We start from the raw sequence: 15937 nt of genomic DNA, 5'->3' as shown, positions 1-15937 counted from the left end.
TAGTCCATATTTACTCTCTGGCTCTTTTAGGTCACCAACTTTTAGGTCTCTTAAACTGTGATGTGAGTCTCTTTTGAAACTACCTGATTGATTACATTGGAGATAATGCTTTCTCTGGTATAGGATAATCTCAAAGGCTAATTGAATTGCTAGCCAGTAGGTATTGAGTACGTTGTTTTTAATCAGATTAAACTGAAATGCAGCCATTTTTGGCCATTTGCTACAAAGGAACTAAGTTTGTCTGCTGATAATTTTCCCAGTCTGATAGTCGTTGCTTTATTCCATGGGTGGTTTATGTACTGCTCTCTTGAGCAAAGTCAGTAAGAGGATGGCTTTTGAGCTTTGTTTTTATGAGTTATACTGCCACCTGTAGGTGGTCCCAGTACACCACACAGCTAAGTAGACTGACTACACCAAGCGGCAACCTCTGGTCCTGAAAAATGAAGCCAATGCAGAAGTGCAAAAAACTGCAGTACAGCAAGTGTCCACTTGATGCTGGCTGCAGGAACACCAGACACATGTTAAACAGCCGGTTTTGACACTAGAAATAAACTGGTTTACAGCCTGGTTCAAAACACCAAACATGCTTCATTAGCTGGTGTCTTATTGTGCTCCCACTGTACAGGAGTGAATTTTGTTTTACCACTATCGTTTGGATTATATTTAGGATGAAAGCTGATTGGCACGTCTCATTTGACTGACAGATAGCTCAGCAGGCAGAGGCTCAGTTTCTGTCAACCAGAATGCTAGCTAGCAGGCTGACAGGAAGTCTCGCTTAGTGGGCAGGCCGTTAGGTTGATCCAAAGTTTGGTTGAAATTACGATTTTAATATGGAAGCCTCCATGGATTGGCTTCAAGAGCCGTTTGAGTTCGCCTATTGTAAGCAGATGACTGATGTCACGCGGGGTTTGTCCAGGTCTTTCTACAGTTTATGGACTACACCTAAACCAAAACAAAAAATTATGATAGATGTAGGAATCAGCAGCTCTCACTCACAGATGATAAGTAGCAGAAAAAGGAAAACTGAGATGGTGGCATGCCTAATATTCACATTTCTCAACAAAACTTGGTTTTCCCCATAACATTTGAACTAGGGTTCGACAGTTTGATTTATCGTGGCTTTTGTCACATTTGATTTATAAAATGACTACCACCAACCAGTATATACATTACGTATAAGTTTTAAGCCATCAGCATGCAATTCTCTCTGGAGTTTCGCTTCTCCCACTGTCTCTTAAATGCCTCTCACAGCAGACGGCGCGCTCCCCTGCCCATCCAGAAAACTCTCCTCTGCACGTGAAAGGAGGGGAGCAAAACATGGAGAGCACAGAGAAAAGTAAACAAACAGCCAATGTGAGTTAGCAAGAGATGGTAGTTTGAGATGGATGGATGGATGGATGGAGAAAAACTGCCCTGGGTCTGTCATCTGGCAGTGACCAAAATGTGGTAATCTGTAAAATATGCTGCAAGATCACGCCAATATCATGGCAGCAGTAACACAACACATCCCCAAAGGCATGGCCCCACTAAGTGTCGTTGGAAAGCCAAGATTTGAAATCCCACAGCGAAGGCTGACTTCAAGGATACTTTACCTGGGTGGTCTTTTTTTGCTGTAAACTCCCTGCAAGAGTTGTCCATGTCAGTAAGAGAAAAGGTGGCTCAGCAGCTGATAAATGTGACCCACTTCACAGCAACGGATCTATGATCCAGCAGAACAGTAGCTAAATTAGACAACTTTGAGGTCAAGTTTGTACCTCCAAATGAACATCTATCCCAGTAATCACACAGGAGAGCTCCTTACACAAGGTCTTAAAGGTGTTTGTCAAGTGAGCATCAGCAAAGACAAGAAAACTAGTATAATCAGCGATGTGAGGGTGGGCTAGACTGCAGCCTTAGGCTGCATCTTATGATTGTAAAGTTTCTGTGAAAGTTTGCTTCACCCTTAATGAGGAAAATAATGGTAAGAAAACAGAGACAGCACTCACAACAACAGACCGTATAGATGGGATTACTCATACCGGTATCATTCATCAAAGGGCTGGATTAAATATTTACACAGTAATTTAGAAAAGATTTCAAGATACTGCAATATAGCCTAGAAATATTGCGATATAAATTTTAGGCCATATCGCCCAGCTCTAATCTATTAACATTTTATTAACCTTACAGTGTTTCCTACTGAATTATACTGAATAGTTGCTACTATTTGCAGAAAGCAGCTGCTGAAAAAAGCAAAAACAAAAGCATGAAAAACTTGATTTTTTACCATGACATTTTGCTCCTTAAATAGTGCATTTAGTGGCTGGACCTACTAGTGGACGCCTCTCTTGTGTAGGTTTCTTTTAAAAGAAGAGAAAAAGGTCAACACATGGGTGGCCCAGACTTGGATGGGCCATCCATTCTAGGAAAGGGTAATGTCCTCTTATTTAGTAAGATAATTTGGTCTTATCCTGTCAATGTCAGCACAGAACTCAACACTAGATCACTATTTTGATGAATGGGTCTTGCTACAGAGCTTCGATGTGCCTACCAGGTTTGTTTGTTTTTAACTGTAAGACAGTCTTATCTACTGCATTCTGGTTTTATTTGCTGCACAATCCTGACGTCCTTGTTCCTGTTCTGTTTATTAGCGTGGCTTTTAAACTGCACGCCATGGTGCATTTTCCCTCCAACTCCACCCCTGAGAAAGTTGTTCATGTACTGAAGATAATCCAATAATTATCAAGTAACAACCACACACACATCTGAAGTCATTATGAAGACTAAAAGAGTCAACCTGGTATGTGGGAAGATGGAAAAAGATATTATTCAGCCTTTTTTGTCGCAATATGTTCACTGATCTATGCCAAGATTAAGAGCCCACGTTGCACTTTTATAACTTCTCATAACTTTAATTCAAGAGTGTAACTGAAAACTGAAACTAAGAAGAAAAGACAGCCTTCTGCTCATCAACTGTGGGGAAAAAAAAACATCTGTTGTTGTTGCCTTAAATACAAATGTAAGGGAAGAAAAAAAGGAAATGTTGGCATTAAGCTAACACAAGTGGCAGTTCCCACAGCCGTGTTTACACAACATGAGAGGTAGAGAAAGTATGACATGCAGGATTTATGATTATGAGGGGGCATAAAAGCAGCAGGACACATAAAAAACACACACAATACGCTGATAAACACGCTGACAGACTGTGTACTTTGGCAAGCAGCGTGTGAGACTCACAGACATCATCTGAAATTTACGACTGTTTGAGTCCTGCAGAGTTAAAGCTCAGGACAGGAATAGAAGTTCAAATGTTTAACAGGCAGGAGCATTATTTTATTCCTTTTAAATACCTGCATTAGGTTGTTTCAGGTGAACTTTGATTATTTAAACTACAGTTGCAGTTCCAGCTTCTGAAAAATATAAAACAGCCACTGGATCTCCTCATGTTTCACAGTAAATGAAAAATATATTTCCAATAATCCACAGTTCTAGAAATAAAAATAAAGAACATAAGTTTGATATCTCAAGTTTCTTCCTCTCTTTGGTATTCAATAATATCTAATTGAGTATCTTTGGGTTTGATCGGCTGAATATCACATATGAGTCTTGTTTTCTAGTGAACAACCCAACTATCCCAGCTACAGTATTAAGATTGTCAAGGTTAGAAAACGGCAAAAAACAAACAAACAAACAAATATAGTCTTTAGAAAACAAAGACGTAATCTCAGTGATGTCACCCAGTTGTTTGGCGAAGTTTCAAATATGGCGGTCGCCATATTGGAAATGCTATCACAAAGTAATTTTGATCATCTACAGTACTATGAAGAACTTTAAGGCATGTTTGGGCCAAAAACTGATGCTGAAGTAGGCTAAGTCCTGTAATGAAAAGTAAGCCCACCAGAGGGCACCAGAGGGTAGGTAGGAGGCTTGACACAACCCCGGTCATGCTCTGGATGTCCTTGTATATCACCAGGGGCATGGGAAAAACAAAACAAAGTCCATACCTTTAACCGTAGATGCCCCAAGGGCCCTGAAAACTGCAGGCTGCATCACTAGAGGTGAAAATACCCAGACATAAGAAATGCCTGTAATGCCCGAAATACACTGGTGTGGACATGTGTCGAGCTTGACTCTGCCCCAGTCCTGGGCTGTGGCACATCAGGCCCTGTGATGAAACCTCAGTACCCTTCATACCTAAAACATATGCACATGACTGCATATCAAGCAAAGAATTGGAGCTGAGGTGGGTATTAAGCCTTCTGGCCTACAGCTACAACAGTTCAACCACACCCCTAAGTACACTGATAAAAGATAACTGTTAACCTTAATAGAATGAAAACAGAGCTATACCAATAAAGACGTGAGCTATTCAGGGCAAAACTGTTTTTGTACTTGGCTGTAAACATGTTACTTCTTCCGCAAATATATATGGGTCTTAATGGGATTCACCGGCTTCCGCAGCAAGCCTCTAGTGGACACTCCAAGTACTGCAGGTTTGTCCACTTCCTCATTGGCATGATCTTTCAACATAGGAAAATATTCAAAAATGCCTTTAAGAATATTGCCTTTTATTTGGCCAATGGTAAAAACAAAAAAAACAACGCTATCAAAATAATAATACCAACAAAAAAGAAAACTAATGCAAAAGAAGTAAATGAACAAGTGAATACATTATCTGATTAATCAAAGTGATTAACTGTCTTGGCTGTTTAAGATGCTGTTTCATTACAATCATATTTTAAGAGCAGTAAATTGGTGCAATGCAACATGAGCTACATCAAATCTTTAATAAGGGTGGTAAATATAATACTGACATAGAAATATGTCATTGTCCTGACATATATAATACATACTTTATTTTTTCTTTTATTATTTATACAGCTCCGGATTTGTCTGCCAGTTTAACCAACATCACAAAAACATGACTCCTCACTACTGTTGCATGATTTGGTAATAATGGGCTATTACTATTATACTCAACAATATTGCAATTTGCGATTAAGATATAGCCTAACACATAAATGGTATCATGAGCCTACTTGCTTTGCAGAGAAAATGCAGAGAATGATGTTAATTTTTAATGTGCATTTCTGATTTCAAAACACGCTAATATTAAGCAGCATAAAAAATACAAACTTGAAGTTTTACAGTACTGATTTTTAAATTAGTAGTAATTATTCCAAAAAATAAAAGTTTTTCCATTTTTGAAAATTAAGCTACCTCTTTAAAGTGCAACAGTGGCATTGTTGTAAACTTAAAGGCCGATCTGCAGGCATATTTCTAAACCTTTCGAGTACTACGTAATACAAAAATAATTGCAACCTTTTATGCAGTTATGTAACTGCACAGCCTGACATTGCAATTATAATTAGATAATTGCGCAGTACAGCTAGTCACAGCTGTGTCGAGACATGAAGGGACAGAGAAGTTAAGTCAGAGAGAGGAAGAGGAAGGCGGCAGATATATGTCAGAGCTGTAAAAATAAGTGAGGTGATAAAGCACAATAAGAAGTGAAACCGACCCCTGATTGCAGTGAATGAATCCTAACATATACCTTTAAAGGGGCCTTTTTTATTCTCCAGTTAATTAGATATGGTAATCAATCATTGTGATTGTCCCACAGTTTATCACTTAAGCAGAATTGCTGTATCATCTTATTATTGCAATTTTGGTGCCATGTATTCTGTAACAAAAACACACATACATCTCATCCTATCATACTGTATTAAAATGTACAGCATCCAATCAATATTCAATCATCTACCCTGTAAATCTCAGCCGTCGTGTAGGTCATCTCCCTTCTTGAAACTCTGCACGGGAGCTAAATCTAGAGAAGTGACGTCCTGCCAGTTCTCAGAAGTCGATCCCTCTTTAACTTCACTGCAGTAACACATAGATCAGAGGTCAGGGTTGCCTGATTAACCCTGTGGTATTACTCAGTGAGGAGATGACCTTCTTTGTGGTGTTGCAGCCCAGGACGTGTCTATTCAGCTCAGTGTTACAGGTCAAATTACATCTCATCTCGTGTGACCTGTGTACGAGGGGTGAGTAGTTTGTAAAGTGACATTTCAAAGAGATGAGGAGAAAAGGTCACAGGGTTTATCTAACACACCGTCTTAAACAGACTTTAATCCTGTTTGAATTTCATCCAATGAAAACTATTTTTGGTTAACCACAAAAGATGCATGGAAAAGTTTCAAAGGCCTGCACGGTGTGAAAAAAATTCTTTGTTCAATAACGTTTTTAAATATTACAATAACAATATGAAGTGTAATAAATCATAAAATGTTAAAGAATGCATACAAGCCACTGTTACAACGTGCATCTGCTGTTTTATATGATTTCAGTGTTTGCAATATGTCACTTTTTTCTGCACTTACACTGATAGTGATTATCAGCTGGGTGGGAAATTGGCAGAGACTGCACACAAAACATTATATCCTGGAAAGTCCAAATATTACTATCCAAATACCGGGAAAGTTTGTAAAAAAACAACATTTAAATGAGTGACTGTTTAGGTCATTTATGGACCAACTCTCTCTTATCAAATACCTTATAACTTGAGTACTATAGGTCATGATTTTGACATTATTCTTTGTAAATAATGCTGCTTGTTAGAATTAAATAGCTGATAAAAAAAATTGTGGCTGGTAGATTTTTAGATCCACCAGCCAGAGCGACAGGTAGACCAACCTTACAGAGTTAAATTCCAAAGTTTAATTCAACCTTGATTATAAGTAGTACATGTGACTGATAAAAATTAGCCATTAGCTTCAGATATTCAAATGTTAGAGCTGTAATAGGACATAAACTAAGCTCTGATTCAGTGCTGAGTTTCCATTTGAGAAACCCGTACCAGACACAAATTTTCTATCCTTTCCTATCCTATGCTACTCCTTTCATGTCCTTCTTTTCTTATACTATCCTGTCCCATCTTTCCTTTCAGTGCTTTCCCATCCTGTCTTTCCTATCCGTTCCAATCGTATCCTTTCTTTGCCAATCCTATCCCTTTCCAATCCTATTCCTTTGTTTCCTATCCCAGCATATACTTTACTATTCTATCCTAGCCTAATTTTTCTTTTCCTATCCTATAGTATCCTATATCTTTCAAATCCTATTCCTTCTTTGTCCCATCCCATCATTTCCCATCCTATCCTTTTCCATTTCAATCTGATTTAATTTCTAATTTCTTAATGTCCCATGTAATCGTTTCCTTTCCAGTAGTATTCCATCCTTTCCTTTCTTTCCTACCCATTCCTCTCCTGTGTTCCTTTTCGATCCCATCCAATCCCATTCCATCCCATCCTATCCCATTTTATACTTTACTATTACATCCTATCCTATCTCACTCTTTTTCAATCCAATTCCTTTCCTATTCTGTTCTGTTCTATCCTATCCCATCCCTTCCCTTAGGCCGGCCACACAGGATTTTAAGCCCAATTTGGGGCAAGATTTGCTTCCCCCAACAATTGTGGGGGTGTATCCTAAGTGGTACCTCAAACAATTGTCTGCCTGAATAATCCTCATGTGTGGTGTCAACACGACTGTTTTACTGCTCCAAATTGCCTCCAAAATCCTGAATTGTAAATATCAAACACATGTACAATTTACGATTCTAGGTCGTAGTGCCTCTGACAGAGTACCCACAACAACCAATGAAAGCGAGCAGACCGGGTAGCGTCACAGACGGATCATACGTACTTTTACCGTTCAAAAACACACCTGTACCTTAATTCCAGCCAGGATTTCATCCCAATTCTCTCCCATGTTTTATGATTTTTGCTTCACCTGTAACGCCTGCCAGGGCACTCTGTTGTGGAGGGACAGCAAGACGGTATCGACAGACATCCATGTTTGTTTGTTTTTAAAGTCACATGATCAATGAAGTTGTTAACAGGTCGGCAGGTGTGTGGTCTCCAGTGATTTGACAGTCTGGCTGAGTCGTCTAGTGTGAGTGTTCAGAGGATTAAAGATGAAAAATCTTTCAAAATTTTCCTCATATCTGTGGTTTTACATGGTTTTGCAATCATTTCAGGTTTAAAAATCATGTAGTGTGTGGCCAGCTTTACTGTACCATTCTAATCCTTTTCCTTTTCCTTTCCTATCCTATCTCATCCCATCCTATCCTTTTTCCATTCCAATCCAAACCCATTTCTTTTCTATCTTATCCAGTTCTTTCTCATCTTCTCCTCTCCTAACTCCTATCTAAGTCCATCTAATCCTTTCCTAATAAATACTATTCCATCCTATTCCATCCTCTCTCTGTTTCCTATCCATTATCCATATCCATTTCCTATCCTGTCCCATCCAATCCCGTCCCATCCTATACTGTACTATTCTTTCCTATCGTATCCTCTTTCCTATCCTATCCTATCCTCTCCTTTCCTATCCTACCCTATCCCACACTATACTATTCGTATCCTATTCTTTTTCTTCCCCATCCCATCCTATCCTACACAATATTTTCCTGTTCTATCCTATTCTATCCTATTCTATCCTATTCCTTCCCAATCCAATTCCTTTTTTGCCCATCCTATACTATCCTATCCCTTCCTATAATATCCCATCATAATTTTTTTTCCCTACTTTCTAAAGCTATCCTATGTATAAAATACACAGTGCATTACAAATGTGTGGGCTGAACCTAATGTTTATTTTTGCTGATTTTTTTCAGTGTTTTTAGAAACAGGAGGAAACAAGAGTCTCTGCTCTATTAAGCTAATGGACTGTCAGACTGTCACTGAGCCAAACTAAATTAGTGAAGCACCGGTGTTAGCAAACATGATACCGACCCCCCGGGGGATATGTTCAAGGGATGTTAGTGCATGCTAGACAGTGTGACATGGCATAAATACACAAATACTGGTAAAACATGACAGGTGCTGCAGAAAATACAGGAGAAAAGCTAACAAAATTGAGTGGTTTCTAAATTGCAGCAGGTGATTTATCTTCTTAAAGGTTAAATATGAGACAGAAAGCAATAATGGTACATTCTATAATGGTACAAAGATGCCCTGGTTTACAAATATGGTTGTGAAGATATTAAGAAAATTCCCAGATAATATTTGTGGAATCATCCCTCTTTGTAGGTGGGTTGTTTTTTTAAATTACACAACAAAGCCTGTGTAATGCCAAAAAAAGTCCAGATTTTCATGCCTGTGCTAACTTGCATCCAACCGTAAGAAATAACGACTGCAACGGTTAGTGAGCTGCTTTTCAAGCTTAAATTAAAAAGCCTGTATCTAGCCAAAAAGGCTGGGTTTTCACACCTGTACTAACTTGCATCCAAGAAGGAGAAATAGCTGTGAATGAAGGATAATGTTGCACAATCGTGTGTTTATTCCCATCGCTTCCGATGCACTTCATAACACCAGACAGTCCGACACACCTACAGCCTGAAGTCACGCTGATGTTATTATGATGTAGGAAATGTTTATGGGTCAGGTAGGTACTTGAAAACTCTAACACACCTTTGTACACATGAAGTTTTTCTGTTTGTGTAAGCCAGTCAAACCAGTCTGCAGAAGTGTTATGTAGAGAGTCATTTAGATTAAAAAGGCTGAGGCATGAATTTTATCTTCCTCATTTTCCACATCTGTTTCCTGAATAAACACCATGATAACTGCATACTCGAGTAAGGAAGAAGAGCCTAGCTGGCCTAGTTTTACCTCACATCTATGACCTTTAATGAAAGACATAAACATTGAATATTCAGGTCAAATCACCTGTCTGTCTTTAGGTATCTTTACACAGTTTTCAAGCCACATTTGTAGACATCACCCTATGTACCTCTACTCTCTTTCTGATTACAAACATAGAAGAAATTGTGGCATTACTGAAAAACTGCCTCCTTGAGAGATGCCAAGTCAATGCAGCAAGGCCTATCTAATTTAATCTCATTATTTGTTGTAATAATGATAAGAAAGTTAGTCTCTCGCTGGTCAAATTGACACCTCTCTCAGCTGTGACAGATGGGGAAAATTCTGATACCAAACTTGCCAAATTGACAGACTTGATGTCAACGACAGCAAGTCTCACCTCAGTGTTCAGAAGCATTTCTCTGATTCAGGAGTTCTGCATCAGTCCTTGGCTTGTTTCTAATTTCTGCCAAGTTTCATGGAAGAAAAAGTCTTTCAGCTGGAGAGCAAGCTGTCACAATGAACAATGCCTATGAGAGTGGGGAAAGTGCAGCAGAACCAAGGGTTGGTTTGCAAAGACAAAGATAAAAATTTGCAGGTATTAGATTTCTCTTGTTTATAATTTAATGAGAGCACTTGAATATTGAAATTACTGAAAATGACCATCCGACATGACACAACACAACCTCTGTGGCTTAATGTTAAAAAAAAGAAAGCTAGATATCCAATGTAGCTAATTAAATTACAAACAAAACAAGCCATGCAAAATTGAAATGCAAAGAAAACTTCCAGCAATCTGCAACAAAAAAAGCTACTATAAAGTCTAGAGAAGTTCCACCAGTTTTAGGGGGTCGAGCAGAGGATAAAGGTTCAAATCGTCTTCCTCTGTGATGATTTGCATTCAGCAAAGTTCACAACATGCAGTTTCTGAGCAGCTCCAGTATGGTAGCTGAGCTCTCAGCCTCCAGTGACCTTGATAACTGAGAAGTTTTGACCTGCAGCCCACAAGTCTGTCTACTTCTACTGGCTGACTTGGGCTGGATCCCAGTGCACCCTTGCCCCCTAGCCCTTGGCCCTTCCCTTATGTTTTTGCATGTCTACATCTAAGGGTAGGGGTGTCACAAGTCTTTTTGGAATGGAGGGGTTGGGTGAAGTGCTAAGGCTACATGACCTTTCAACCAAACATCATAATTTCTGTTTGCTTCAACACATCAAGTCCTTTCGATGGAAAAAAAAAAATTAATCAAACATCTTGTGGTAGAAATATCCTGCATCATTGCCTCTGTCTATATAATGCTGCTGGCTTCTAAGGTTGAAGGATCATCCCATTTTTCAGGGGGAAGATTTCCCTTGTAATGCTGTTTCAAGGTGCAAGAGGCTGCTCAAAATCATGGAGGAGGGGTGAAACACAGAAATGGGACTGAGCTTTGTTTTCTTAAATTGAGTAATCTTTCAGTCAAACTGGCTCTACACCACCTCTATCAATTATGTGTATACTGCATCTCACAGTTAGTTTGTTTTTGACAGCTGTCAAAGAAGCCAGAACTTGACAACAGCCAATGTGTGAAATGGGACATGTGGCAGCCATAATGCATAAGCAGAAGCATGGGCATCGCGTATCTCTGACCCTGTTTTTGTCTTGTATTTTTTGCCTGTAACATTGTTAATTGAACTGCTGCCTCTCTTGGCAAAGACCATGGGAATAAACAAAACTTTGAAACATATTAAAACTTTAAAGACCTTTTTCAAGTCCCCGTAATACCTCCTTAGATCTTCACTTTCAAACTGGTAACATGACCAAAAGTTATTCCTGTGGTGCTTACTGTAACACAGCAAAGCTCAACTATGGTGAACAAAACATGTGGAAATGAGGTGAGTGACTAACTGCAATGAACAATAGCTATATCAAAAACAAGTTCAGAAAAAAAGTTGTAGATAGGATTTCCTGAAATATTTCCAGTAGTTTTCAAAAGCAGATAAATTACAGTATGTGTCTTGTTGCATTTGCTGGCATAACGAAGCCATCGTGACTGAAATTACTTGTTTATTGTTGCCATGGGAAGGTTGAATGTTGTGTGAGTGACTGCGATATAATGCAGTTGAACTGCAACTACAAGCTGCCATATTTCATTCATGTTTTAGGCTGTTTACTCGTGATGGACTATGTTTATTCTCTGCCATTTTAAAGACTGAGAGCAACAACCTCTACTGTTTACATCTTGTTTTGAAATGAACCACCATTTTGGTTTCATGGATGAATTTCACTTTAAGAGGGAGCAGTGTTAATTTTGACAGCTATTCTACTTTAAGTTGACGAAAACTCCAAACACTTTAGTTTAGTTTTAGTCCATAAAAAGTCCTCACATTTTAGTCTTTACTTTTAGTCCAAGCTTTTATTCCCTTGCCTTAATCTGGCACCAAATCATAGTGGTGTGTTCTATGCTGAGAGAAAGAATAGCTACATCTGCATTGTTTTTTTGACAGATTTACCCACAGTGCAAAATTATCATGGATTTTGAATGTCCGACAAAAACTACATTACATTTTAGTCTAGTATTAGTCATCTTGACGAAAATTAAATTTAGAACCAAGTTTTAGTCACTTTTAGTCATCACAGATCTATTTTTGTTAGTCTTAGCCTAGTTATTGTCATGGAAAAAAGGCTGTCAACGAATACTTTTAGTCGACAAAATTAACACTGAGGGGAGAAAAGCTGTTAAAAAGTGCTCTTCCTCCATGCAAGCTTGCAGCGCCAACTTATAAGTTCACCAATAACAGCTTTTCTCAATATTTTGCGAAATTCATCCATAAAATATGTTTTCACTGTTTAGTAAATACAGCTTATGGAGTACTGTTTTTACACACAAAAAAAAAAAAAAAAAAAAAACTGGTGGTGATATTTACATGCTTGGCATTTCAGACATTTTGAAACTTTCTAAAAGTCTTAATTATTACCACTTTATTAACATTTTACAAACTTTTTAAGACCCCAGAGACACACTGAGGACACTGCTGTAATCAGGATTCTTAATCTCAGTGAGGTTCTCCTGGTCTAATACATACATAGATTTAAGGGAACAGTATGAAAATTCCACCACCAGGGGGCTCTCAAACAAAACACAATATAACAAGTACAGACCAGCTCCACCCATCTCCATTGCTTACTTGTTTTGAATTGTTGACTCTGTCCAATAAAAGTGGCAAGGCATATTTACCAAATAGAATGCACATGGGTGCTGGAAGCAACACAAGAATGCATGTGCATCCCGGGACTAGGCATGTGCATCCCGGGACTAGGGAACATTTCTGCCAATATTTTTTAACCTATATTTAGAATTTAAAAATCTGCCTATATCAGCCGTAAAATATTGGCCGTAGAGATGAATAAGTTAGTGAAGATTTCACCTGGACCAACGGAAACATCAGCTGAAATCCTTTTCCCTATTCATCATAATTCCTTACACTTTTAAGTCCGTGTTAAGAAATTATGAAATTTGTTCATTTGTCCATCTTCAAACTTTAAATTCTGTGTTGTAACAGCTGGAATTCTAGGTCTGAACTGCTTTTAAATATTGGTATTTATACTGGCTAAAATTATTTATACTGGCTAAAATTAATTTGAAAATATCAGCATATGGATGTCCATCCAATCATGCATGAATGCAACTTCTTCCAGTGCGAGCCCTGAAGTGTATTTCAATGCATTTCTTCCTCTTAATGAGAAGTTTACGAATGACAGCAAACACTAGGGGGTTCTGTTTAGTACATCTACCTTATGAGGTGCCATTTTTATTGAACAGAGTCCTCAATTTAAAACAAAAAAGCAGTGCTGAGAAGGAGGTAAAAGAGGTGGACAAAGCTGAGCAGTGCTGGTCATACCTTGCTGGAGGAGAGTTTGGGAATTGAACTCACAACCTATGACAGACTCCATAAAAAGACACATCCTTTAAAATTTAGAAATTAAGAATTTCTCCGTCCCTGACACAGTAAGACTTAAATTTGAAAAACAGCTAAAATACAGGTGTCAAACTGAAGGTCCAGGGCCATATGCAGCCCACGGTAATTAAAAGTGGCTCACCCAAATGAGGTCTGCAGATTTCCTCCAGTGTAAAAATGTAAATTTAATCTTGAAGATTGAAAAAAAAAAATCCTTGTTAAGTCATAAAAATCTGAGAAAGTAGATCATAGAAATATTCAGGAATGAGGGGAAAGAAATTAATTTGTGTTTTCGTTTTATATTTTCAATTTGCATCCCAAGACTAAACCTAAACTTAGGATTTTGACTTTTTATTTAATATTTTGACCTTTTAAATTCATAATTTTTACCTTTTCTCTCATATTGTGACCTTTAAGGTTCACAACTATTCATTTTAAATCATATTGTGACCTTTTAAGCTCATAACTTTGACTGTTAATCCCAAATTTTCATTTTTTAAACTCCTGATCTAGAATTTTATCTCATATTTTGACCCTTAAGAGTCACTAATTTGAATTTTATCTTCTATTATGACCTTTTAAACTCTTAATTTTTATTTTATCTCATATCTTGACCTTTAAACTCATGATTGTAAGTCGCTATCTCATATATTTGCCTTTTAAACCCTTTTTTTGACTTTTAATTCTGTATGTTGACCTTTAGGACTTATAAAGTCAACTTTTTATCTCAGATCTTGAGACTTTAACTCATTTATTTATTTATTTAGCATCTATTAGTCATGGATACACAGTAACATTGGTTCTGTGATATTTAATCATTTTAACGTTTTAGATATCTTAAAATCTTTTATCATCACTGTTTAATTTTACCCTATAATTAATTACCTGTGAAAACATGGTTGACAGTTTTTGGTTAAATCTTGACCTTGTTAGGCCCTTAGGTTAAACCTTGAGTTTGACACCCCAACATAGGAATGGTAACTTTTTACATGATATGTATATATTTAAGGGTAGAAATTCTACATACTGCATCTTTAATAGTAACTGCAGCAAAAAAAAAAAAAAAAACAGTAATTTGGATGAATGGCTTTAATTCATCATTGACTTTTTGCCAAACAACTTTCCTCAGGCACATAATCACGACCCACTAAAGCAGCTCCATGACTCACCAGTACACTGTTTTATAGTAAAAAATGATGGCTGTTGGAGTGGAGTCCGTGTAAAATCAGTGCCCTATATAGCAGATGATCTCTAGACTTTGACTCAGACAGTCATAAGTTTAAATAGAGAGGCCTGTATGATGAGAAGGATTGTAAACATATTAAGTTGAAGAGTAACCCACAGCATAAATTATACTCAAATTGCCCTGACACCATGCTATGTGAAACATGAGTTCCCTTCCCAGCATGCATGTTGGTGTTTGACAGCAGCAATTAATGAGCTGACTTTGTATTAACAGAGATTATAACTGGCACACCCTTCATTCAGCAGTTATTGTCTAAACTGACACACTGTAGGCTTGTATGCAGGAAAAAAAAACACCTAAAATTACACTTTGTTGAAGCTGCTTACCTTTTCATCCTCGTCTTCATCACTGTCTTCATCCTCTGCTGCCTCCTTCTCGTACCCTGCTCCCCTGCCCTTTGTTTCTTCTTCTTTGGTGACACTTTCAAAATCAGAGACGTGTTCATCTTCCTCTTCTGCGGAAACTTTGATGTCCAACATGACAGTAGACATTTCTTCCCCCTCAGACAAGGTGTCTGAACCAGACGACGACAGACTTTCACGGCTCACACTAGGCAGAAAACGTTTATCCTCCATTTTTATCACTAACTTCAAGGCTTGAATTAGCGTGAATAGCGTTTAATTAACCTGTCAACGCACCTGCCTGGTCCTGGGAGCTCATTTTCATCAGCAGGCGCGAGCCCTTCCACTTTTTTTATCCGAGTAAAAAACAAAGTCACGACGCTGTCCAAAGTCAGTGATATTAATGTTAAAATATTATCAGCCTTGTTTGGTATCAAAGTAGACGCCAGGCTGGGGTTTCCTCTTCAGTTAAAAGTTGCCTCTCTTTGTATTTTCTCGGTCATTACTTCCCCAGCAGCGTGAGTCCATGCTGCTGTCACTACACACTTCACAATGCTCACTACTGAAGCCTGCAGCCAGAAATAAAGCCCGCCCACAACGTGCGGAGGCGGACCAATCAGAGCCCTGCTTCAGTCAAACCAAATAAAAGCACTTTAAATCCTGTTAGAAAGGAGTGTCAATGAATGCCGGGACATAACATAAGATTTGACAAGGGGTGGGAAAGTCTTTGGGGCAAAGAAAAAGTTTTTCACTTAGAGCCAATGAACACCTCTGTGTTTTCACCTAAAAGTTTAAAA

At 38.2% G+C, this 15937-nt stretch overlaps 1 protein-coding gene across 9 annotated transcripts in view; it reads right to left on the bottom strand.

The window, feature by feature from the left end:
- The window catches only part of mast4 (microtubule associated serine/threonine kinase family member 4), a 198229-nt gene extending 182562 nt beyond the window's left edge, over positions 1–15667 (bottom strand). For all 9 annotated transcript variants that reach the window (XM_041811256.1, XM_041811264.1, XM_041811257.1 and 6 more), the window contains exon 1: positions 15126–15667. In XM_041811256.1, coding sequence (XP_041667190.1) covers positions 15126–15374 — 249 coding nt within the window. In that variant the 5' untranslated portion in view covers positions 15375–15667. The remainder of the gene's footprint in view (positions 1–15125) is intronic.
- Between the last annotated feature and the right edge of the window lie 270 nt (positions 15668–15937).

This window comes from Cheilinus undulatus, linkage group 17 (assembly GCF_018320785.1).
Source record: "Cheilinus undulatus linkage group 17, ASM1832078v1, whole genome shotgun sequence".
In the NCBI taxonomy this organism is placed as follows: Eukaryota; Metazoa; Chordata; class Actinopteri; order Labriformes; family Labridae; genus Cheilinus; species Cheilinus undulatus.
This window is presented reverse-complemented; position numbering and strand designations above follow the sequence as displayed.